The sequence below is a fragment of the Callorhinchus milii genome, unplaced genomic scaffold (genome assembly GCF_018977255.1).
Source record: "Callorhinchus milii isolate IMCB2004 unplaced genomic scaffold, IMCB_Cmil_1.0 Scaffold3, whole genome shotgun sequence".
Classification (NCBI taxonomy): Eukaryota; Metazoa; Chordata; class Chondrichthyes; order Chimaeriformes; family Callorhinchidae; genus Callorhinchus; species Callorhinchus milii.
In genome coordinates this window covers 30,859,565-30,885,823 of record NW_024704744.1, presented here as the reverse complement: position 1 = coordinate 30,885,823, position 26,259 = coordinate 30,859,565, and the positions used below count along the sequence as shown (strand labels likewise).

Genomic DNA, 26,259 nt, shown 5'->3' with positions numbered 1-26,259 from the left:
AACCTGCAACAGCTGGAAATCTGAAGGGGAAACAAAAAACACTGGATACTTACAGCAGAAATCAGCAAATTAAGTAAGTTAATACAATTTAATTTACAATTAAAGTACCTTTTACATCACGAGAACAACTTTGAAAATTCTTCACAGAATATACTGTAAATTTGAAAATTCTTCACAGAATATACTGTAAAGTGAATTATCAGTGGGCGAAACACGGCAGCCAATTGCGCACAGCAATGTCCACAAACGTTGTGGATTGAGTGACCAAATTATTATTTTTTAAGGATTATTATCCTTTGTAAATTAGGATTATTCTGTTATTCTGGACAGCCATAATTTGCATTTGACATCACACCCTATCAAGGAGACGAGACATCTCAAAACACTTCAATGGGATTTTACTGTGAAGCATTGAGACTGTGTATTTGTAGACAAAATCAGCAGCCAATTTTGCGCTCATTGGTGTCCCACAAACAACCATGAGTGGAGTGACCAATATATTTGGAAGATGCTGGCCAGAACTCTGGGAGAAACTCACTTCAGTGAATGAATGTAAGCCCTGTAGAACTGAGTTGACAAAATATTTCTTCACTCAGACGGTAGTGAATTTATACCCCAGAAGGTTGTGGATGCTCAGTCATTGAACATATTCAAGACTGAGATCGATAGATTTTTAAAAACTAAAGGGATTAAGGGATATAGGGATAGGGCCGGTAAATGGAATTAGGTTAGGAGATCAGCCATGATCTTATTAAATGGCGGGGCAGGCTCGAGGGGCCGAATGACCTACTTCTGCTCCCATTTCTTATGTTCTTATATTATGACGACTGTGGTTGGAAATGTAACAGTTATTGTGATACCCTACATATTTCATCAAATGAACTAGAAACATCACTACAGATGAGCAAGATCCTCATCTTGAGTAGCCTGTGATCCCTGGGTGACAATTTTGCAGAGAGAAAATCAGCTGATCTGTCACTCATTTACCTTTCTGAGACTTGTTAAATCATAATGAATCAGTCCACCTCTCAAAATCAACACTGGAGCCCAAGAATATGAACATTTGGGTATAACTAATGCAAAAATAATTGATCCTGCATAGATTGAATCTGTGCAGCTCATCCAATTTAGCAATTTGGAAAGTGGGGACAAACTCTGTAGAATTACAGAATTAAGGACAGCAAGATGACTTTGGGGAAGGGTTTTATGTTGGGGCAGAGATCTTTAAGCCTTCGTGCAAAAACAAAATCAATAAGTAGAGCATGTGACAAATTGATGTCAGTTTTTTTTTAACAGACATTCATGCCTATTCGAACGTTTGTACTGACTTTGGATATGACAAAGTTTGTAGCCTAGTGATGAAGGACATATTCATTGATAATAGAAGTTGAATTTAATTAAAAGCATCAAAATGAGACCACTGAATTTCCATGGAAGTCTTTGTAAAAGGCAGTCAATGCTAAAATACAATAGAGGTCATAATGGAAAGATTTTAATCCAGGAGTCAAGACCCTGAAGGTAAAAAGGGACATTATTTTGAAGGCAGTTTACCAGAACAATTAGGTATTTGGATGAGATTCAGCTTCTGGGGCTTTATTATACATTGTGAAAAGCTTCAGTGAGAAGGTCAAAGAGAAGTGATTGCAGTGATGCCCAGTCATGTTAGTCTTGAATGTTATTGGTATCTTCTTAAGAGGTTACGGGCCCTCAGCAGTTTCTGGAATTTAGCACAAGACTGGGAAGATTGCTCATCAATGGGGCTGCACATATTGTCTTAAAACACAGAGGCATCAAAGTGACTTTCGCCTACAAAATTCACTAGCCTTTACAGGAAAACCTGTGAAGCACTCAGTCATTCCCCCTGATATGAAAGGTGACATATCAAATGCAAGAATTATAATTATTTTCTCGAAAGCTTTGTCACAAAAAGTGTTGCTCACAGCTTCAACTGAAAGGAAAGCATTTTGAGAATTTTTCAAAGGAGATTGCATCCAATTTGGTCTTTTCAATAGTGGCATTCATAAAGACAAGTCCATTAACCTATCTGATTGGATACGTAGTTCTTAAATTCAGTCAAGGAATATTCAATACAAAGATCTTAGTATCCACTGAATTACAGGCAACTGAAAGTTTCATTATAGTCCCAGGCCATCCTCCAGATTAAGGTTCAACTCCAACGTGAGAACTTCAGTCTATAAGGCATTGTCTAAATATAAATGTGTGACTTTCCTCAAAATTTAAATTGTGATCCCACATATGCTATCAGTATTCACTAGATGCTTGAATTAATAGTAGCTTCCGAGATCCAACAAAAAGTGGTTCAACAAGCAGCTGATTCTAACACGGGTGTAAAAATATTAGTGGGTCATGACAGAAGTAACAGTGAACGCTCCACGAGGCAGTGCATCACAAATATACGCTGGCACCCATTGGGCTGAGAATGGTGTAGCAAAAAGATGTGGGTAAATAATTTGATATTGCACTTGATCACATTGTGACTAGAGAGACTAGGTAGCATTAGTGTTCAGAGGGATTTGGGTGTCCTTGTACACCAGTAACAAAAAGTTAGTATGCAGGTACAGCAAGCAACTAGGTAGGCTAACGGCATGTTGGTGTTTATTGCAAAAAGGTTAGAATACAAGAGCAGAGAAGTCTTGCTGCAACTGTATAGGGCCTTGGTGAGACTGCACCTAGAATATTGTGTGCAGTTTTGGTCTCCTTATTCAAGAAAGGACATACTTGCCTTAGAGGGGATGCAGAGTAGATTCACTAGGTTAGTTCCTGGGATGAGAGGGTTGACCTATGAGGATAGGTTGAGTAAACTAGGCTTATATTCTCTAGAATATTGAAGAATTAGGTGTGATCTTATAGAAACATACAAGATTCTTATGGTGCTTGACAGAGTAGACAGTGTGAGACTGTTTCCTCTGGTAGGAGTGATCTAGGGGTCACAGTCTTAAGATTAAGGGACAGCCTTTTCGAACAGAGTTGAGGAAACACTTCTTCACTCAGAGGGTAGTGAATTTAGGGAATTCTTTACCCCAGAAGGCTGTGGATGCTCAGTCCTTGAACATATTGAAGACTGAGATTGATAGGTTTTTAAAAGGATAGAGGAATATGGGGATAAGACGGGCAGATGGAGTTAGGTTAGAAGATCAGCCATGATTTTATTGAATGGTGGGGCAGGCTTGAGGGGCCAAATGGCCTACTCCTGCTCCTAATTCCTATGTTCCTATTGTCAAGATGTTTCAATGCGCTTCACAGTGTAGCATGTAATAACTGTGCATTTTGCTGGGGAAATTAGGTGCAACACAAAATGGATGCCCAAGAAGAGAAACTCTGCTGTAAGATTGGGTCATTTCTTGAAGGACAGAAAACTGCCTAGTTCAAAGGCAAACTAGGGGGGGAAAAAATCCTGATTTTCACATTAGATGATCCTGGGAGAGGAACGTTCTCCATCAGAAGGTTATGGTTCAAGCCACATGTCAAGACTTGGACTCACATCCAAAGCAGTACTTGGGGGTGGGAGGGGGGTGCTTTGCAATGTCAGAAGTGTCGTCCTTCAGATGAGATGTTAAGACCGAGGTCCCGCCTGTCTGTTCAAGTGGACGTTGAAGATCCCATGACACTAGAGAAGAGTTTCTCTCCTGGTTAACAATACCCCTAAAATAAAAATGAACTGGTCATGCCTGGAAGCCGATTCAGTAACAACGTTTAAGAGAGGAGTGGATTATTATTTGGGGAGGACAAGTTTGCATGGCTATGGAGAGAGAGCAGGGAAATGGGATTGATTTGGATAGCTCTTTTCATTGAGCCGGCAAGACACAATGGGCTGAATGGCCTCTTTCCGTGCTGTATACTTCTATGATTTCATGGCTGTTTGTGAGGCATTGCTGTGAGCAAATGGCTGCCATGTTCACCTACTAATATATAGTAAATTCACTTCACCATAAATCCTGTGAAGCATTTTGGGATGTCTTCCTGACATTAAAGCTCCTATACCAAATGCATTGTTTATCATGCAACTCCATAAAAACAGCAGCTCTCCAGAAACAAAAAAAAGATTGTGGAACTTAGGTGGATAGTGTCTGACAGAGCTTGACTGGATATATTTCGCACAGATCAAGGAATGTTTTGCAGTACTGTGTGAGTTAAAGTGCAAGTGTATTCTGGGGAGGTGTAGGTACATTGGGCATAAGCAAAATTAACTGCTGAGGTTTGCGCTTGCATTTTTATGCTTTTTTTTAATTAACATCCAATCTAAATCAGCATAATGTTATGTTGGATAAGAGTCTGAGGTCAATCATTTTACAAGACCATCTCTTGACATTAGTCATATGCTTTGATGTGTTCCAGCAACCCAAATCAATATTTGGGGAAAAAAAATTAAACTAAATTTCTATTGTTTGAGGATGTGCATATGAAAAAAGAATTTGTAGCTCTGTGAAAACAGATCTCTTCAAAGCCAATGTGTAAGAGATCTCAACATGAGTTTTCTTCAGACCCTCCCCATCCTCCAACAACCCAATNAAACCAGGGCATACAGACTCCATCTACTTTCATGTTATTCTGCATAAACTGAAAGACAACTTACGCAGACTTGATGCATAATGTTGAAACATATATATATCATATACATCATACTTAAGTGCAATACAGATGGAGATTTTTTCTCAACTTTTCAAGGATCTTCAGCATCCAATGCAACCCAGCTACACGTCGTAAAGATGGACACTGAACAATCTACATAAGGACTCAACCATGGGTTGTTAATATAACCCACAAAATAAGGTAATTGAACCTGCCGGCAATGATCCTCTGCAAGAAATTTACATTGTAGAGGTCTCATTTTTGCCAAGTTGGCAATGAGTGGAACTTTATGTTAAAGTTAGGCTGAAGTTAGCGTCCATCTACATTTAAATTCCAGGATTGCAGCCTTAAATGCAGCATTTTACATTTGTGAAAGAGGAATATAATTTTTGCTGGTGCTCAGGCTATGCCTGAAATGTACAGTCCTGAATCATGTAGATAGCTGTACGCCTTCAATCAAAGTAGTCAAATTCATTTCTCAAAACGATAACACTTGGTTATTTTGGGGCCCCTAGACAGGACCAATCTCCATACTGAAAATCCTCGTGTGAAATAACTTATTACGAATGCTGTACATGCCTGAAGAATGAAACAGAATATCACGAAGGAATTGCTAGCAGACTGAGCACAGAACCGAATGCTGCAATAAAATTATAAAGGGAGTAAATCTCTTCCCAATTGTCTGCTGTATGCATACTGCGCTGGACAGAATTATTTCCCTATGATTGGAACCTTATAACGGAGTTGAGCCTTTGAAGAGGTATTTTGAACACTTAAAAGAATTGATGATTATACAGCGTGATTGAGCACAAAATAAAGGCAGACCTACAAGAGCAAAAACATAAATGTGCTGCTAAATCTACAAGATTGAATAATCCCTCCACCTATCCCACATTTAATTCCTGTGAACCTGTGACCTCTTGTCCTTCTGCCTTGGAATACCTTTTATTCAAATTAAGTTAATTTCATATGGCACTGTGGAGTCCTGTAGTTTAGTGGTTAGAGCACTCGCCTCACAAGCAAGAGGACCAAGGCTTAATTCCTGGCAGGGCGAAACATTTGGTAATTTTCTTTCCTCCACATGCCTCTGTTTACCTAGCAATAAGTAGGAATCTAGTTGTTAGTCGAATGGCGGATTGTTTTTCCGGGGATAATAATTCCTTCAATTTTTTTTGAAAAAAAATTTGGTGACTCAATCCACGATTATTTGGCTGCTGCATTTCACCCACAAAATATACAGTAAATTCACTTTACAGTATATTCTGTGAAGTGCTTTGAGACGTCTCGAAGACGAGATAAGGCACTATATCGAATGCAAGGATTAGTATTTTTATTATAGTTAGAGTTTTTCACTGCTATCCCTTCTCAAAGCCAACTGACAACTGGAATCATTCCCTACAGCATTAGAACTTGCATTTATAATATAATCCTTGCATTTTATATAGTGCCTTTCATGTCCAAAGACGTTTCACAGCATATACCTTAAAGTGGAGTGATTGTATTTGTGGGCGAATACAGCAGCCAATTGTGCTCAGCAATGGCCCACAGCCCTGAAAATACATGATTTTAAGGCATTGTTAGCCAGGACATCAGGAGAAACTCCCTTCTCTTTTCAAATAATGCCATGAGATATTTAATGTCCACCAGAACAGGCAGATGGGACCTTGTTTTAATATCTCATCCGGAGGATGCCACTACCAACAATGCAACACCCCTCAGCACTGCATTGGAGTTGTCAGTTTAGACTATGCAAGTTCAAGACCTAGGCTAACACACTTCCTCAACAACCCTCACCGTTTGGGCGCCTGATTAAAATTATAATAGAATACCACACATTAACAGCTGATCCACATGTCCACTATCTTCATTGAGAGAGTAAAGTCAGGGCTGGGATACCAATATATAAAAAAATGTAGTTGCACACATCCAATACTAGGATCATGATTTCCCTGAACACTGCAACTATGATTAGGCAGTGGAGTGCAAAGGTAAATGCGTATTCGACATTCTATTACAGGTACAGGTAACGATTAAATTTGATTTCCCATTGCTGGGTGCATCACCTTACAGCAGCTCAACTGAATGAGACCGCGCTTACACCCCCCGCTCCCCAAAGGGTGATTGCCACTATCTGACAAGCACAGATTTGATGTGATAGCAAGTATCAGGAACTCCTTGTGAGCTTCCTGGTGTGTAGCACAGATCAGCTAAGTAGGGAGAGGTAAGAAGGGTCCATTCAGTTGAGCTGCCCTAATGTGTGAGCATTGCCACCATCCTGCTCGAAGCTTGGACATACACCCATCCCCATTGAGGAATGGCTCCACCAGCTGGAGAGCTGCAAAGCTTTAGCAGCAGCCACTTATCTCTTTGCTCATCAATCAAGAAGGATACCAAGCAGTGAATATTTGAACACGTGTTCATAATCCACGACTAGTTCATGGCTTCTAGCAGCCTCATCAAAAGCTGACAGTGTGGTTCTAAGCATCAATGTATGAAGCACTTTGAGACAACGTAATTATCCAAAGGCACTATATAAATGTAAGATAATGTAAATCCTGACAGAGGTTTTTTTTGGTTAGCACAGTAGCTGATTTGTGTTTTGTCTGCTGACCAACTTCCTGCATTGTTTCTATATCCACAAAGGGTCTGGTCGTAACTAGGGCAGATAAATGGTTCTCTACTGTACTGCAAAATCAATTATTTCACATATTGCACATTTCACATATCTCTACTGTACTACAAAATCAATTATTTCATGTACCAGACTACGAAGCTCACTAAAAATATTACTTAAAATAATCTGTGCCACCTTAATTTACACATGCAAATTAAGGTCTTGGCAAACTGACCTCCTTCAAGTCAGTAACTAGGCTCCGAGTTCACTTTACCAATCATGCATTGCACACTGATTTATGAGGTGGTGTTCAGTTTCAGCATAATTTTTGTACTAAATCAATACAAAAAATACAGCATAGAATATGTATCATATGGCAAATGTCAAAGTTCCCCAATATTAACGGTCTGACAATTTGCCAATAAACTTTGATCTTTTAGAACCAGTAAGAAAATTTATCACATGTAAATTAGGCCAGTATCACTTTTTCTTCATTTGATCCAGTGAATGTTATTGGCTTTATTGTAAATAAGATTGTGGACATTGGAAGAAATAGATTTACTGTATTTACTGAAAAAATAGATACTCTTCTGGGTCTGCTTTCAGCACATATTCAGTCATGAAAAAGAATTCCCTTCCTGACATTCTCCAGGACTAAATTTAAAATGATTGCACCCATTCATCATTGTAAAATGTAAGTTGTGTAATCAGCACAAGGCTGGTGAAACACCTGTAATCATCCTTCAGACACAAATACTGTCAACCAATGAAACCTTTGGAGGTTGCATGTTATAATAATTATCCTTGCACCTTATCACATCTTCGAGACGTCTCAAATGTTAAGTGAACAACAAATAAAGTAGAGCAATAAAATGCAGTGATGGGTGCGTGCACATGCAAAAATGCACACTTACTCAAAGAGTCCACATCTGCTTCGCTACTTACCTGCTTTGGACGGAATAATGAAAGAGCAGGACAAGCTAGAAAACACTCTCATCACCAACAATGATAGAATGAAACCTTCCTCTTTCTGGTAGCTGGAAACATCCAAACTGAAATGTGTCTGTGGTCTCAACCCAGTCTGTGATGGGCATGACCCTATAGCACAAAACTAATGCAAGTTCTCCACAAATTCCTTGTAAACAGCTGCCAACTCACAGACCACAATGATGTCTGCTAGGGGAAGCTAAAATATTACATTGGTTCAATTCTAAAATGAGCTTTGTAGCCTGATGAAAGTTTAGATTTGGCACTAACATCCAACAAGTCGAAAATTATCCAAACAAAACTCAGTAAGTCATCAAATAGCTCCTCAAAAAGCTACAGTATAACCATATAAAAATATTTGCAGTGTGTAAAAAAAGTCCCTGAAAAATTGTCTATTTTAAAAGCAACCTACAGCTTTCAAGACTTTGAATTTCAAGGTTTGCACTCATGTAACATTACTCTGATCATTGCTTCTGGTTGTCCACTCAATGTGTGGCATGAATGGTACAAAAAGAATGGAGGTTACCAGGTTTGGGTAAGCCATACAATTCCTGAACTCCATTCAGGCAACACTTGAATATATTGTACTTGCACCTGTCCTTGTATGATTCTTTTCAAAGGGAATGCATTTGATATAGTTTTGCAGTCAGTAAACATATTTGGCTTGAGCCCTTTTTTAAAAAAAGGGAAACTATGGGATAATGTGGCGTTTGATCTTTGACAAGTCACTATGTGGCTGAAAGTTAAATTTATTCTGGCAGTTTTTTTTGCCCCAGTTAGTAAGTCTATTTATCCTATTTTTGTCTCATTTTCAAGGTCACTGCAGAAAATGTAAAGCTCTCGCTTGAGTTTGAAAAAGGAGCATAATGCAGATATTAAAAATGTTAAGATTGAAAATCACATTAAAATTCACAAACCACTTCAATGGCACTGACATGTATTTGGACATGGTAACTAAAAATGCAAGTACGTTACACTACATGGGAAGTTCATCTATTTTTTCAAAATGAACATATCAATAGTTAAACAAAGATGTAAATTTAATGTTCACTCATGGAGTTTAACCAGAGATTGCACTCATTCGCATTCTCTCTCCTTCTCCCCTCAGCCCTGCCATCTACACTGATCAGCAAAATTACTTTTATAGAAATTAAATGCCAGCAGGATTAGAAAAGTTACCACCTCAAGTGATGTCCTACAACTCATAATTTCAAGCAATTAAATACATTGGACATTATTGTAAATCTACATAATGTGCAACAAAGTATTATGCTTGGAATTTGCACTTAGCAGAAATCTTCATCTATTTTAATTCAGTGGATTCTTCTTGGCGTTTTATTACTGAAATGTCATATTCCTTCCTCGTCAACCTCCCATCTCCTCNAAAAAAACATTGCACGCAATTTATCTAATTTGAATACATAGCATTTCTCTGAAATAGTCCATTTAAATTGGAATACAATATCTGAGTGTTTTACTCTGAAGTTGCCAATATTAATTCATGCTTCAACAAGAATTACTTCACATCAAAATCAAGGTATTTGCCACGTTAGCCTACAAACTACAATCACTGCAGTTCACAAGAAAAATAAAAAGAGGTTCACGATACATCAGTGACATGAAAGGCACAATATCAAATGCAAAACACAATTTGATTGCTTTATACAAAGGGTCAACTAACTGGCCACACACTGCTCCTGCCTACATCCAAAACAAAAAAAACAAGTGATGAATATTGGGAAAGTGAAATACATCAGCTGACAACAAAACTATTTGAAGATCATGAGGAAGCATCGCTCAATTATTTTTCTGAATGAGTTTTTATCCAACCCTACATTTTTTCACCTTCAACAAAAAGTAAGGTTTTCTGGTCCACCCTCCTTATTCTTTCCAATGGCCAGTTTACTTGAATGTAACCATCATTGACTATCTTCAAATCCAACATGATCTCTGAAATTTCAAGTAAAGAAACAACAAAGCCACTCACTCTGCAATACAAATCTGCACAGCTCCCTTAGGAAGAATCTGCCTGTTCATTTTATCAAGTGGATAAAGTATTGGAAGAAGTTTGTTTTTAAAGTCTCACTTGTCCAGCCATTTCATGATTTTGAAATTGTGCTCTGAATAAGTAGAAATATACCAGTTTGCATTTTATCTACTTTGTCATTTGAAAAAACATTGAACCCATCTCTTCTCAACCTTCACAATGTTGAAAAGAGAGTAATCTTCATTCCCTTTGCCTTTCTTTGTGGTTATCTGTATGCTTTGTTGCTTACTATAGAAAAAAATCAAGCTTTTTTTTAAAATAAGGGAGGGAGGTACGAAGGTCAAGGTCCTCTTAATAACAACACCAAACTTTTCCACAATGTGCTGCCAATTCCAATTCAAAAGAAGCTGCCTGCATTATTCTGACTCACAAAGAATTTAGAAATATTCCCAAATGTTTACAGTGGATTCTCACAATACAGCTTCAGTTGTTTAGCTTCTAAAACTATAACATGACAGCATCGGGTTTATCCAGTAAATGCTATTTACAAAGCATTGTCCATCACTTTTCATTCTTACTTGTGCAGCAATGGAAATTGATCAGAATTCTGAAACAACTTGGTAGTGAAAGGAGTGGAATGATTTGCTCTCAACTGGTAGTTCAAATGGCAATATTAAGCCCATCTATCATCATCCTTGCATTTGATATAACGCCTTATCACATCTTTGAGACGTCTCGAAGCGCTTCACAGAATATACTGTAAAGTGAATTCACTGTATATTTTGTGGGCAAAACGTGGAAGCCAATTGGGCACAGCTGTGTCCCACAAACAGTCATGGATTGAGTGACCAAATTATTATTGTTTTTCTTATCTTGAAGGATTATCATCAGGTGGGTGGAGTAAGGAAACTTGCCCAAGGTTTTGCCCTGCTGGGAATCGAACCCAGGTCTCTCGCTTGTGAGGCAAGTGCTAAAACCACTGAGCTACAGGACTCCAGTATAACTCAGTGGTTAGAGCAACCTCCAGATAAATTGGTCATTCACTTCAGGGTCAGGTGTGGGGCCGAGCTGGTGAAATGATTGTCATGTTTAGTGGGTTTGACAGTAATTACTGCCAACACTTTGCCATGAGGTGTTAGGAATAAAAGTTCCTCTCTGTAATGTAATGCAATGACTAGCTGGAGCATTGACACTTTCTGTCAGGAGCCCCTCCACATAAATAAGCCAGTTTAACTGTTTATTTTCCTCACTCTCAATTATACTTTGTGTTGATCATTCAGTCTCTATTAAGTACAACAAGCCACAACACTGGCCACCTCTCCCCAGTTAGTCATGATTGTCAGATGTTCAAACACACCTAATGTAAAAGGTTTTGCTACAACCCTCGAAACTAAATCAGACTCTTTCTTACCAATTGTGACTTACATTTCTCAAACCCAAATGTCATGATGTTAAACATATTAAGAATGTGGCATGTAAAATGCACTCCAGTAACAACTTCTGCCATAGACAAAGTGCTCAGTATGTTATTTTCAGTATGCCTTTGTTCTAGATTGTTGATTTCCTCTGAGGAAATCAATGTACGTTCCAGAATAATTAGTTCAACCCAGAAATGTTGTCTGAGTTTCACAAGCAATTTGCATACAGAGGATTTCTTGGGAGAAAACTCAGTTTGTCATGGGTGCTTTAGCCATCAGGCATTATTGGGTGTTCGTGTCATGAGTGCTTTTCAAGCACCATATGTATCTAAACAAGTTCCTATTTGTTAAATGAACTATTCTGCAAATAGGATCTAAAAGGCAGAGTTGCAGGCTCCCCAAAAGGCTTAAGATTTTCAGATAAAATAGGAGCACCGATTCAGCATAAAACCTCCACACATTTAACAACAACAAGATTCCATTTATAAAGCGCCTTTCACGTCAGGAGGACGTCATTTAAAAATTTAAAAACATTTAAAAATTCTAACGGGGCTTAAACAGGAGGGTGGGTTCCAGGTAGCAATTGGCAGTTATAGTTTTCGCTCCTCAGGAAGGGTGATGATGATTTGCTGGTCCGAGCTGTCACTCACCTAGATGTCAGGCTCCCAGGGTGCTCCAGAGCCATTTACAGGGGCTCTTGGGAAATGTCCTGGTTTCCCATTTAGCCAATGCACCTTCTGACAAACCTTGGCTGCAGAGGGCCAAGATAAGATCAGTTAATTCAGAGAAGGCTGGGGACTGAACCAAGATCCTTTCCAGCCTGCAATGCTCAGCTAGTTATTGAATAAACTCATTAAGGCATCACTACAAATTCATTTAAAATGTATTGCAGAGCTGACCTTCCATGCTCCTGCAAGATTTTGCGATTAATCTATGAAATTTACTGTAACCAAACCTAAAATACCTTCACACGTCTTTTGCATATCGTTCCCCAATGAAATGGTCAATTAATCTATTCAGCAAAGATAAGATGACAAGGTCATTTAAACTACAGCTCTTCAATGATCACAAGCTGTCTATAGAGATACTCCAACTTAGCAACAGTTCCATAGATAAGAGCTTTAACATTCAATTTCCTTTCGATAAAACATTGCAAAGAAACTTGAGCTTATGTAGGCTTTCTTTCGCGTTACATTATGACACTTCATAACTTCAGACAAAATGTTTGGCATTTCCCTTCATGTTTGACCGACCTTACCATGTGCACCCTTCAAACATCCATTTGATATGCTCTTCCTCAATAAGAATTTCCATTTTATAACCCAATTCTGACAAATCAGATGAAAAACTTTGCCAATTGATTTCCATTACAAAAATAGATTCTGGAAATGAATGCCAGTAAATAAATAAAATTTAAACATTCATGTCTGTGACTACGCAATTATCTGCCAGTAAAAGACGAACATTGAACATATGGTACACAATTCCTGGTCATTTCAATTCTCAACAACCATGCAATCCACAGTACTGTAGTTTATGAGGAGAGTTGCATAAATTGCTCTTTTCTAACCTTGCGGCAGGCTGTGTTGCAGATGCGGCATTTTGTCAGCACTGACATGTTTCCAGTCAAAGTCATCCTCCCAATCCTGTCGATATTCACATGCCTCCAGGCCATCATCAAACGTACAGCCTCCTGTGGGGGTAAAATAATTGATAAATAATTTTAAGATAATGAAATCAGCAAAAGAGGACGAAAAATTAAATCTTCACAAGTAGACGTGGTATATTTGAAACCTTAAAATCACAGTTTTGATCTAAACAGACTGAAAGCTCTGTATATACAATTACTCTATTTTGTCAAACTCGGTTTCTTCAGTGAATCTTATTCATTGCAGTGTAACACTGAAATCGATATGCACTTATCCAAAGGTTACTAATCCAACGAGGATCTCTTCTGAACTGTTCAGAGAAAAGGCATCTCACTGCATGGATGTCAAAACTTTTACCAAATAGCACTGAACTTTCACTGTGTTACTTTGATTCAGGTGTTAGAATATTTTCTTCATTAGTATTCAGTATTTTCTTCTCATCAGCCAAACGATTACTAAATTGTTAAATTATTACTTTCGTTAACAAATGGAAATTTCAGTATACGAGGAAATCTTGCAATTCAGCAGACTCGAAACACTAAACTTCAACTCAGCACCTCAGCTGCCCAGGGTATTTACAATTGTACTGTCACTTATGGTATCTGATGGAAGTTGAAGCTATGTATATAAATAAGTGATCCCAGTTCACCACTTGTATTTGTCAAATGAATCTTATTTTGTTTCTTTAATGGAAACAATGCAAACTACAGTTTGGAGATTTCTACAGCCTAGACGGTGGCTTTCATTTTAGAACTCATATCATGATAACTAACCATAATCAATCCATGAATATGGTCAAACTTGATCACAACACATACCATGTCTTCAACACATCATATATTGATCTGCTGGACATTAGTGAGGCCTGAAAGGTTTTTCTAGTGAGAAAGCCTAGTTCATCTTTGTATTATTGTATCTAATGCTTTTAAAATAACTTGCTCAAAACAATTTCACATTTTGGAAAAATAGTTAGAAATGGGGTCCAAATGACCTTGATGCTTTCTCACAACTCTGACATTGAAGTAGGTCAGCACAAACTGCAGATATTTCATTGCCCTGTTGTCTTGAATGCAGTAAAACACAAACTGGTTTACAGACATCGATTTTGTATTGAATTATAATGGAGTAAAATAGTTAATTACTACAGTGCATTCTCAGCTTTAAGATTTCTAATCAATCTTAATCAATCAAGGAAGTTGTAACCAATTGGCACTGCAATTCCCAACGTAACTTATGTTTTTGTTTGGGTGAGGGAAGCGGGGGAACTGGGTGCTGCTGTAACTTATGTGGACAAATCTTTTATTATCGTGTACATTGTCCAAAACCCACAATTTACTGGCCATCATGTACCTTGTGAATGTGCAACCATAATAATCTATATAAAACAGAAAATCTGGTGATTTTCTGGAAATATACTTTATAGTACAATAGTATCTGACAAAAAAGACAAATTTATAGTATTACTATACCTTACACCACTGAAAGGATTCGCAAACACAAAAAAACTGGGATAAATAGCATGATACAAGTACAATTTGGACATTGCATGTCACAAAGAAGTTTGAAAGCAATTTTGCTGTTAGGTTGAAATAGTGTGATCATTTAGATTGGGGCTATAATAACCTGCAGGCAGTTGACAGCACATCACAACAAATTGTACAGCTCTGGGGAAAATCATTTTACCCAGCTAGTCACTGCATTGAGATGCTTATTTGAATTCCGTTCTGCAAGTTTCACGCAGAAGAATGTATTTGTCTGATGCTCAGGTATTCACAAGGCAATTAGACCCAAAGAAAAACATTGTGAAGCAATTTCACAACGCCCTGCGTAGCACATTTCAAAAGACAGATTTTTTTTAATATGGTAAAAGAGTAGTGAAATGAAATGAGTAGGTGCAATGATTACATTTGTCAGGAGAACGTCCTACGGCGCTGGACAGTCAAGGATTTGAACCCGAGATACTGGGAGGGGGGGGGGCGGGGGTGTTGGGGGAGAAACAGAGTGAAATTCAAAGTCTTGGACGTCTACATTATGTGCTGATTTTAGTGTTAAACATGGAGGATCCATATTTCACCAAAAAAAACTATAAAGATCAGCATGAGCAGATGAGAACTGATCCTAGTAGGATGAACAACATCCACTTTCTGTTACATGTCAACAGCCTGAAACTAAAATCTGGAAAATTTAACAATTTGAAATCTGACAATTTACAACTTGTATAATGAGAACTAGTGTTTGTGAAGCTAAAAAGATGTACTCATTACAGACTTGTATAAACATTAATAACTTCTGTGTCACATCACGGTAGTTTTATTTGCAATTATAGGGCAGTCAGTCACTGTAACAGCACTAGCGACATGTCGTTATTTGGACAAGCTGAGCCACTTTCCAGCAAATTATTTCAAAGTCGTTCCCTTTACAGCCATTGCTACCATCCATTACATTGGAGCAGTTACACAAAACACATCTACTGTAATCTGTGCACCACATGAACATCATGGAGTTCAGCCAAGAGCATGAAGGAACATCTTGTGGCATGCAAAGTATAAATGTGGTATGTAAAGTATAAGAAACCAGTGATGGCTACAACGCCTCCTGGGATTTCCCGAACTGTTAAACTTTAGATATTACTCTTTTGTATGTGAAAATGTGTTGACATGTATGAAACAGAGTTTGCTTTAAATGCTGCACATTTGTCAACTGTACCATTTAACGCAATTAAATTGCCTTATTCAGCAAAACAATCATGTTAAAAAACTTTCATTAATGGGCGTTTAACGTACGAAAAGTGACACATAATGAACAACCTTTCCATTTTCCTGCACATAATGCCACAATAGACAATAAGGAAATCCTAGAGTTTTGTAATGGGCCTGCCCTGTAGATTATAGTGGTTGGTTTGAATACTACAATTAATCATGATTCAGCTTGTCTATGCTCTTCCAATTCTACTTGATTCTATGTGGGAGGAAAAGCCACTAATAAGATTGCAAGATCAGTTAAGATGAAGAAGGCCCTTCAATCCATCTGATCTCATCTTTTCAAAAGAGCCTTCCCCATTTACCTTTCCTCCCATCACAGCATCAAGCTGCTTCTTAAATTAGTCCACTATCCTGGCCTCTTCCTATCAACCTGTTCCAGGGATTCAACTCACAAGTATTCATGCACAATTAAAAAAAACTTAAGTGTAAATTTTGCAGATAAGAAACCTTGTGTGAAAAATGCAAGTCTGGCTCATGCTTCCTTTTGATACACTTGAAAAGATTTTTGTAAAACGATTTGGCAGGTGGTATGCTACTTCAAGGGACCAAGTGCTTTAATCAGTTCTTTGTCTACTGTTCAAGCAAAGAAAAATTGAAAGGTTGATGGAAATTGTTTTTTCCAAAAGCACAAAGGAATTTTATTCATCGCCATAAATATGCAGGAAGTAACAAACAGCAAGTAAGCTAGCATTAGATTTTTTTTGCTGACATTTCTATAAAAATTAAGGTTGCAAGTTTGATTCTTTGTCTGTGCTCACCAAGGGAGCAATTAGTGCACTGCAATAGATCTTAGGTAGTGAACTCTGTTAGATAATGCACGTAAGTGGACACAAGGTTAAGACAGTTCAGGTTCAAATGTTGTGCCGTGTGCTGTCTAATAGACTGGCAACAGTCCAAGCTTATAAATAGGCAAGGTACAGAAGGGCTGCCAGCATCAGTTGAATCATACACTAAGTAAGACTTAGTAATTTCAGAGGAGAAAATTGGCCTTAAAAATGCAACTGCATCCCTTGTGCAAGTTGCAGGTCCATGAGCATGAAGCAAAAGAACTGAATAAAAAAATTTCAGTGGATCTTTCTGCAACTGAACTTCAAGGTTCATACAAATTTCAGTTTTGCATACACAAGCTCAGAATGTTATGTCAATTGTGTTCATTTCTATGCTTTTCACCACTTTAAAAATGAAGGCATTGTAAAGTGAAAAGCAAGGATGTCTGACTTGCGGCCTGCATGCTACATCACATCTTCAATACGCAGTGGGCCTTACAAAGTCCTGGGAGTTATGATACGTGACAAATCCACGGCTTACATCAATATTTAATCCCAAACTTAAACAAATAAGCACTCAATAACTTTTATATAGAGTAAAATTAAAGATCAACCTGGTGAAATGTCTTGGCTCTTCCAAATGGAAATTTTAATTCTATGCATTATATTCTTATGCTCGATTAGTTTGTATAAATAAATCCAATATATTTTATAAAACAATCAACGTATTTCGCTAGTTGATTCAATGGAAGAGATATGCAGAGAGGAAGAAAGCATTTTGCCACACAGTTAATTCATTAAACTCTACACTCACAGGGAAGGTTAGGAAAAAGAAAATCATATATCCATATGTCAAAAATAAGTTTGATCAAACAAATTCAGTGACCCTATGAATAAATAACTAAGCAGTTAAACTATCATTAAAACAAAATTTCCTTGGTGCCCTTCACAAATCTAGACTTTTTTTCTGGGGGATTGTTGGCCAGGACATTGGGAGAAACTCCTCGTCTTTAATTATAGTGCCATATATAGCAAGATAGAGTACTGAGATGCTCTCCTGCGTGAAGGGTGCTATATAAATGAAAATTGTTTTTTATATACAGGAAAATCTGAATATTTTATGACCAGAAAGACAGCTGGATCCATCTGGTAAGTCCTAAACCAGTAGCCACTGTTGCCTTCAATAAAGGAGTCAAACATAAAATCCTGTCTAACTATCCTAACCTTTTTTAAAGTTAGGTTCAAAATAGGTTATTCTTTTACAATAGCCAACAGAAACAGAAAAGAGAAGGTTGACCCCCTCTCGTCTCATGATGGGCTGCCACAGTACAAAATAATCCATCTTTCTTTCAGCTGCTGCTCATTTGCAGCATTTTCTATCTAAAATCAGCACAGACAAAGGTTGGCCCATTTCAAGGCTATAAAATGCAAGAACACTGATGTACACCTCTTCACTGTTATACTGCAAAGTTAAAAAATGTAAGGTTTATTCAACACCAGTGAATGTCTGTATGAGATTTGGGATCAGATCCTCTTATGCATTTCATTATGGTGATAGCTGTGCAGGCTCTCACTATGACACAAATTTGCACCATAAAAGATCATCTTTAGGGAGCTAGCTTTCAATGCACCCATAATGCAGAGCAAGAAAATTAAAAGCAAAAATGTGAGCAAAATAACGCGTTAGTTATTATTCAATTGCAATTAACGGTTTATGAACTCTATTCTTTGTAACAGAAGGCTGTAGATTATGACAGAAAAAGACACACAGCCAGCTGTCAGAGTGACAAGACTTTCATTCCATCAGTCTGAGCCAGATTCAAATTCAGATCAGAGAGCGAAAATACTGTATTCTTATCCTCTATGCCACATATTCCCAGCAGTGACATATCTGAATAAGTATATATAATAGCCATGTTCAAAAACACACATTTCAAAAGGAAATGAACACGCCGCCAGAATATAGGTCTATTATCTGCACAATTACTTTCTCCCCAGAATGGACTTAGTGTAAATTACATTGTTCTCTGGACAATTTAAACATTTGCACATTTAGTTCTTTGCAGACGTGACGTGGTTGGCACAAGAGTAGTCATGAGTAGGTACATGATTATCATCAGAGTATTTACAGAGCACTTTAGGAATGCCCCCTGTGTGTTGACAGGAAAGTAAAATATCAATAATAAACAAAACAAAGACAATGATGAGATATTAAAGCATCCATTTAAATCATACCACTATTACAAGAAAGAATTGGAGTGGGGGTGAGAAATCCAGGACCAACCAAAATGGATGTTGTGCACACAGAGGTGACTCTCGACTGTTTTAAAAGGAGAGTCCCAAAAAATGTGTGCACAACCTGTGGAAGGTGAAGGAATGTAACGTAAAGACCAGAATATTTTTGTATCGGGAAAAAGGAAAAATGTAACAGAAGATGTTGTACGTTGTGTTTGTTTTGGATTTCTGTTGTACCGAATACTATATTTATATAAATAAATATTTTAAAAAGACATACAGCAAGTCACCTGACGTGCTCAGGTGGTCGTGAAGACATGGTTCAGGTCTGCATTGTCCGTTGACAATTTGGGGCCTAGAAGAGTTGCGGGGGGGGATTGGGGTCTTTCTGCGGGGTCTAAACATCCAGCAAAAGGAACCCAGCCAAAGAGTAAAGAGGAATATGCCATTGGGGAGAAAATTTGAATAATTGGACACAAATAGTTTTATAAAAGAAACAATACATGAAAACGAAGATGGTCATAGTCTCTGGACTGTTACCAGAAAAATTAATGTGAAGTTGCGAGAAATGTCTTCACTTAGATTATTAGGATTCAAAATTCATTACCACAAGGGGCTACTGAGGGTAGATCAATATAATTATTGCAAAGGGAACGAGATAAACACTTGGGTAGTAAAAGTGTTCGGGGTTTATAAGGAAAGAGCTGAAATGTGGGATTAATAAAACTGATTTAGAAAAATGTGTAGCAGTAATAAGACACAATGGGCCAAATGACCTCCTGGGCTGAAAACTTGTTCTTCAGAACACAATAATTTTGCTGCATTCTGGAATAGACACAGTTTAATAAAAATACAAGCTAAAACCCTTTGCTCTTATTTGCCATTTTTGACACCTTAGATTTGTGGAAAACATCTAGACCCGGGTGGTTTGACTTTTTGGCTGCCTCTGGCCAGATTCCCCATTTAGGAAAGGTCCATGGGCCGCATAAGCAATATTTTCCAGAAACATAACATTTACACAGCATGTCACTCAGTCTCCATACCAATCATGAATGGACAGGTTAAGATAAATTGCTTTACTACTACTTACGACTAACTACAACAAATCGCATATATAAAGCATCTTTCACATCGTGAAGACGTCTCAAAGTGCTGGACAATCGAGGTTTGTAACCAAGCTGGGGATTGGGGTGAAAAGATGACCAAAGGCAGTGTCAAAGATGAAGGTCTCGGGACAAACCTTGAAGAAGCTGAGGGAAGGGACTCAAGGATGGAGTTCCTGAGAGGGGGCAGAAAACCTGAAATCCCATCCACTGATGATGGGATTGGTGAGGCAGGCAAGTGTCTGCTGAGCAGAGGGAGCGGGCAGGTTGGTAAGGTGTTTGAAGGTCACAAAGGTAGAGGGGAAAGACTGTGAAGGGTTTTGAGGATAAGGAGTTTGGACCGTGCATACGGTCACCTGCTCCCTGGCTTGGAGTCAGATTCCGCCACTGCTAAGTGCTCTGAGATGGTGCCCTGCATGGAGGGCATTATATAAGTGCAAGTTGCTGTTGTTGTGGAGAGAAGATTTAGGAAGTCCAGCGAGCAGGGAGTTAGCATAGTAAAGGGTGGACATGATAAAAGCATGGAGCAGTGTCTCGTTGGCCCGAGGGGAAGTAATGGTGGAGCCAGTGGGGAGCTTAAAGGGTCAAGGCATGGATATATGGTTTAAAGGACAGTTGAGTCAGCACGTTGGGACGTCCTCCCGATGTGATTGGTGCTATACAAATATAATTTTTCCTTGTTGAGCTAAACGAGAAACCAAAGTTCCACACTGACTCAGTGAAGTCGGCACCTGAGGAGAGAAAGCATTGATGGGAGCCAAGCAGGAGAGCCTCTGTCATGTCAACATTCAATTGGAGAAAGGTAGCTCTCATCCAGGACTTGATGTCCGATGTTCACTGAATCCATGACTGTTTGTGGGACACTGCTGTACGCAATTGACTGCTGCATTTCACCCACAAAATACAGTTAATTCACTTTACAATATTTTTTGTGAAGCACTTGGAGGCATCTAAATGACATGATAATGCACTATATTAAATGCAAGGATTATTATTATTATGATGATGGAAGGTGTAACCGGGTGTGGTGGCTCAATGAGGTGGAAGGTATCTCCAGGAGTAAACGACTTATAATAATAATAATCCTTGCATTTGACATAGCGCTTTTCACGTCTTCTAGATATCTCAAAGCGCTTCACAGAATATACTGTAAAGTGAATCGACCGCATGTTTGTGGGCGAAACGTGGCAGCCAATTGCGTACAGTAGTGTCCCACAAACAGTTGTGGATTAAAAATGACCAATTTATTATTGTTTTGGAGGGATTACTATGAGGCGTGTGGAGTAAGGAAAGTTGCCCAAGGTTTCTCCCTGCCTGGAATTGAACCCAGGTGTCTCGCTTGCAAGGCGAGTGCTCTAATCACTGAGCTACAGGACTCCAGAATTTGGGAACTTCACCTGAATCTTTAACACACATAAATGCTACTCAGTTCAATTCAACAGTTCAGATGAAAAGAATATATAAACATAACAGCAAATACAATAGTTTATATATTTGTTAGTTAAAATCCATGACACACCACATATGTGTTTGTTTAAGATCGGATTTACATGCTGTTTAGCCATACAATCTTGAGCGATTATAAGTGCTGCAATGGAGAGAAAAATGTTTGTTTTGCTTCCTATCCCACTGGAGATAGTTGAAAATAATCTGATCAGAAAATTGGCTTGACAAACAATCAACAATGGCATTGGTGCAATTCTGAGTCAAGCTACCAACTCATAATAAAGGTAGTTTTAAAACTCACACCAGTATAAGGATGCTTATTCCCACTTGGACTAAGCACACATAATGATCAACTGATGAGAGTGCCCTCTGTTGGCAAGCAATATTTCTGCTTTCTTCCGACTGCTTTGTAAACTTAAAGCCACTCACTTATTTACCACATAAAGGGGAAAGAAATCCCACTTGGGTTTAGATTATGTTTTAAGCTTTACAGAGTATCCACAGTATACAAAATTGATCAATACAGTCTTAAATTCTGAAGGTGATTTGCTGTAGTTCCTACAAGAACTTACAGAAAACAGATTCAAAATTAAAACTGCATTTAAGAATTTCCCAAATTCTGAGTACTCTGTCCATTAAGATAAAGTGAATTTCTCCCCCTTTCAACATTTCAGGATGACAATTGGAGTTTGTTTGCAGTAGTAACATAATTTCATGGTGGTCAATGAGATATTACTGTACACAAATTAGCTTATTTTACTGTACACAAAATAGTCACTAAATGTTACAGTAAATCCTGTGAAATCATTCACGATCCCAATAAGAAAGATTAACAAATTCAAGGATTATTATTATTCCAATAACCTTCATGCAATGCTTCTGTAGCTCAGTCTCAGGTCCGAATACCAGAATTTTTACATTAGACATTGACCATTAACAACAACACTACATTTTGTATAGCTCCTTTCAATTCGGGAGGACGTCCCAAAGCAGTCAGAGTTTCAGACCCGAGCTGGGGGCCAGGATCGGATAAAACATGATAAATACAGTAGAATCTGTGATCAAGAGCATCAGGATATGGGATAATGCAAGTTGTAATATTATTGGGAAACATAAACCCACTTGATCTTTGTGAGGCAGGATTCAATTTCACTTACACTTCTTTAATCTCACTGCCTCTCATCTTCTCTTATTCAGGGGATTACAACAAGATTGCAACTTCACACCTAATTTTTGAGAAGATCAGATAAAATGCAAGAGGGCTACCAACAGTATTACATTTTTTCACACCTATGACTTCAAAGACTGTTCCATCAATGCATTTCATGCACCATCTTATCACAGCTGATAAAAAACTTCAAAAAACTGAAGACCTAGCAATGATGACCAATCGGAGCTCAAATGGTTGGACTGTTAAGATAACTATTGCAATGGCTGTTACATTTTACATGCTTTATGGCATCAAAGCTGACTGCCTTTTCAACAGGAACTGCATTTGATACAATTTAAGATAGCTATGAACAACATTTTCTCCTTAAATCCTAACTTTAAAACGATTTCTTTGGTTCACATGTTTTTCTAAATGAAAATCTCACTTCCTTTTTTATTGGTCAGCCAGGTATCTAACAGATGTGGAAACCCATCACCATGCTTAACAATATCCAAATCAAACAGTTCCACATGTGCATGCCACTTACGCATCTGATTTTCCTTTGCTGGAATGGAATCTGCCCCCCTCTCCCTGAAGGGATGTACTCTGCATATCTAATTCCAGAGTGAAAGGTGCAGGTTGGCAAAAGCTAAAGCTTGGTGCCCCAGAGTATGCATTGGGGTACTGCTGGAGTCTAACCAGCTAAACACACACAGCTTGCCATTGAAAGCACTGTCTGGTAAGATTCCTGCTGGTTATTCAGGTAGGACCACTGTCACCCATTAGGGCTTTGGCTTGCAGAGTTCAGGAGCTAAGTGGAAAGAATCTCCGTTCCCAGTGACTGGTCTGCCCAGCTCAGTCCTGCCAATGAGTCTCTCATTAGCAGTGCCCTGGTACTGAAGATCCACCTGGCTCAGGAACGGGTCTACCTTGACCTCCACAGACGGTTGATCTGATTTAGACATTCTGTTTTCAAGAATGTTACCAAAGAATCATCTTGAATCCGAGGGGTCTCTGCTTACCTCTTCTCCTGTTTAACCACCCGCAAGATAGTCACTGGTTTATCTCACTTCCAATGAGAGGATTCTCATGACTTATTCACAGCCTCACCCCACCCAATCTCTATGACCTCCTGTAACTACTGCCTGGCCTGTTCAGCAAACATGGGCCTGCTTCAATCTGGGCAACAACCTCTCATTCCACCACGGCCCCTACCACTCCCCCCACCCAATCTCTATGACCTCCTGTAACTACTGCCTGGCCTGTTCAGCAAACATGGGCCTGCTTCAATCTGGGCAACAACCTCTCATTCCACCACGGCCCCTACCACTCCCCCCACCCTACACTCCTTTGACTTGATTACTCTCCCCTCCCTCTCAACCCACCATATCCCAAATGAAGCCCAACACCTGCTGCCTCAACCCCCTCCCCACCCAGTTGCTGGTCACCCAGGTCCCCTTACTCTCCCTGCTGCTGGCCAACACAGTCAACCAGTCACTCTTCTCAGGTTTTTGTTCCTCTCCACCTTAAAGCTGCTGTCATCACTCCCCTCCTCAAAAAATCCATCCTTGATCCCCTCCAACCCTACAAATTACTGACCCATTTCCAACCTGCCCTTCCTTGCCAAAGCTATGGAATGTGTTGTCGCTAACCATCTTTGCTTACACCTCTCTATCCACTCCCTCCTTGAGCCCCTCCAGTCTGATTTCTTCTCTGTCCATAGCACAGAAACGGCAATCATCAAGGTCACAAATGACATTCTCTCTGTAAACAAGGCTTCCTCTGCATCCTGGACCTCTCCGCCACATTTGACACAATCGGTCACACCATCCTCATTCACCACCTCTCCTCCCTCATCCTTAGTGGGACTGCACTAGCCTGGTTCGAGTCCTTACCACACCACAGACGCAGCTGAAACACTAGTCACTAGTCACCATGCACTAGTCACCTCCCGAAATGACTTTTCAAATGCCCCCTTGACAGTCTCCCCATCTCTACCATCCACAAGATCCAAAATTCCGTCACCCACATACTCACTCGTAGTGAACTTCATACGCCCATAATACCAATTCTAGCCAGGCTCCTTTGGCTCCCTATCACTGAATGGATAGATTTCAAGATCCTCACACTTGTTTTCAAATTCCTTCATGCCCTAGCACCTCTCTAACTGCTTATTCTCCAACCACTACCTGCTGCCTCCGTTTGACTGGCTTCGGCCTCCTGCATGTCCTGCGTGCCCTACATTTCACCATCGGTGGCTACACATTCAGCCGCTACACCCAAAAACTCTGGAACACTCTTCCTCTATCCCTCCACCTTTCCCCTTCATCCCCCCTCTTCAGATCATGCCTGAAGACCTTCCTCTTCGACTGTGCTTATGGTCATCCCCCTCCCACCGGCTCGGCTTCGTGCTCCGTCACTGTCAAGTGCTTTGGGATGCTACCCTGCGTGAGGTGCGCTATATAAATTCAAGTTATTGTTGATGGCCCTGATGTCATAGTGGACAATCTTTTAGCCATTCTGCTTGCAACCTCTGCCTTGCCTCTTTCTTCCTGCCTTTAAAGCCCACATTCGGACCTGTTTTCAATCACCTTTCTTAGTTAGAAAAAAGATGAATATTATTTTTCCCCAATTGTAAAAGTGTAGTTTGTCAATCATAGCAATTCAATAATAATCCTTACATTTGATATAGCATCTTCCACATCAGGAAGACATCCCAAGGTCCTCACAGGACATCCTGTAAAGTGTAATGACTGTTTACTGAGCAATTTGATTTAGATTTTCTTTAAATTCTTGCATAAACTATTGTATTTACAAGCTTTTAAAGTTGAGACTGAGCTATATTTTTTTTAAAAAAGCAATCACACAAATACATAATAGTGGATGGTGGTGAAAACACTTATGGATCCTCCAATTGGGAAGATCAACGTCTTCTCTCCTGTGGGTCTGAACTACTCAACCGTCCTGGGCTCTCCCTCAGACTCACTGAAGCTGTGCTCAACTTAGGCGTCACGCTCGATCCCCAGCTTTCCTTTCTACACCACATCCGTTCACTAACCAGGACCGCTTTTTTCCACCTCCGTCACATTACCCGCCTCCATCCGTACCTCACAACCAAAGCAGCCAAAACTGTCGTCCGGGCCCTTGTCACTTCCCAGCTGGACTATTCCAATGCCCGCCTCTCTGGCCTCCCCTTCTCTACCATACACAAAATTTAAATAATTAAAAACTCCACCACCCAGATTCTCACCCACACAAAACTACATACCCCCATCTCACCAGTCCTCGTCAGACACCAGCTCCCAATTACCGAACGGATCAATTTCAAATCACTTCAAGCCCTCGCACCACCCAACCTATCCAATTTGCTTACCCTTCACTCCACTACCCGTTGCCTAAGCTCAGCTGGCTCCAGCCTCCTGTTTATCCCTCATTCCCTCTGCTCCGCCATCAGTGGCAGTACCTTCAGTCACTATGCCCCGAAACTCTTTCGCTCAATTCTTCCGCCTTGCCCCCTCCCTCACCACATTCAAATCTCATCTAAACCCCTT

General features: G+C 39.3%; 1 protein-coding gene across 9 annotated transcripts in view; it reads right to left on the bottom strand.

Annotated features, from left to right (window-relative positions):
- The window catches only part of ptprk (protein tyrosine phosphatase receptor type K), a 367,918-nt gene that overhangs the window by 293,528 nt on the left and 48,131 nt on the right, over positions 1-26,259 (bottom strand). For all 9 annotated transcript variants that reach the window (XM_042333764.1, XM_042333766.1, XM_042333765.1 and 6 more), the window contains exon 2: positions 13,167-13,289. In XM_042333764.1, coding sequence (XP_042189698.1) covers positions 13,167-13,289 — 123 coding nt within the window. The remainder of the gene's footprint in view (positions 1-13,166; positions 13,290-26,259) is intronic.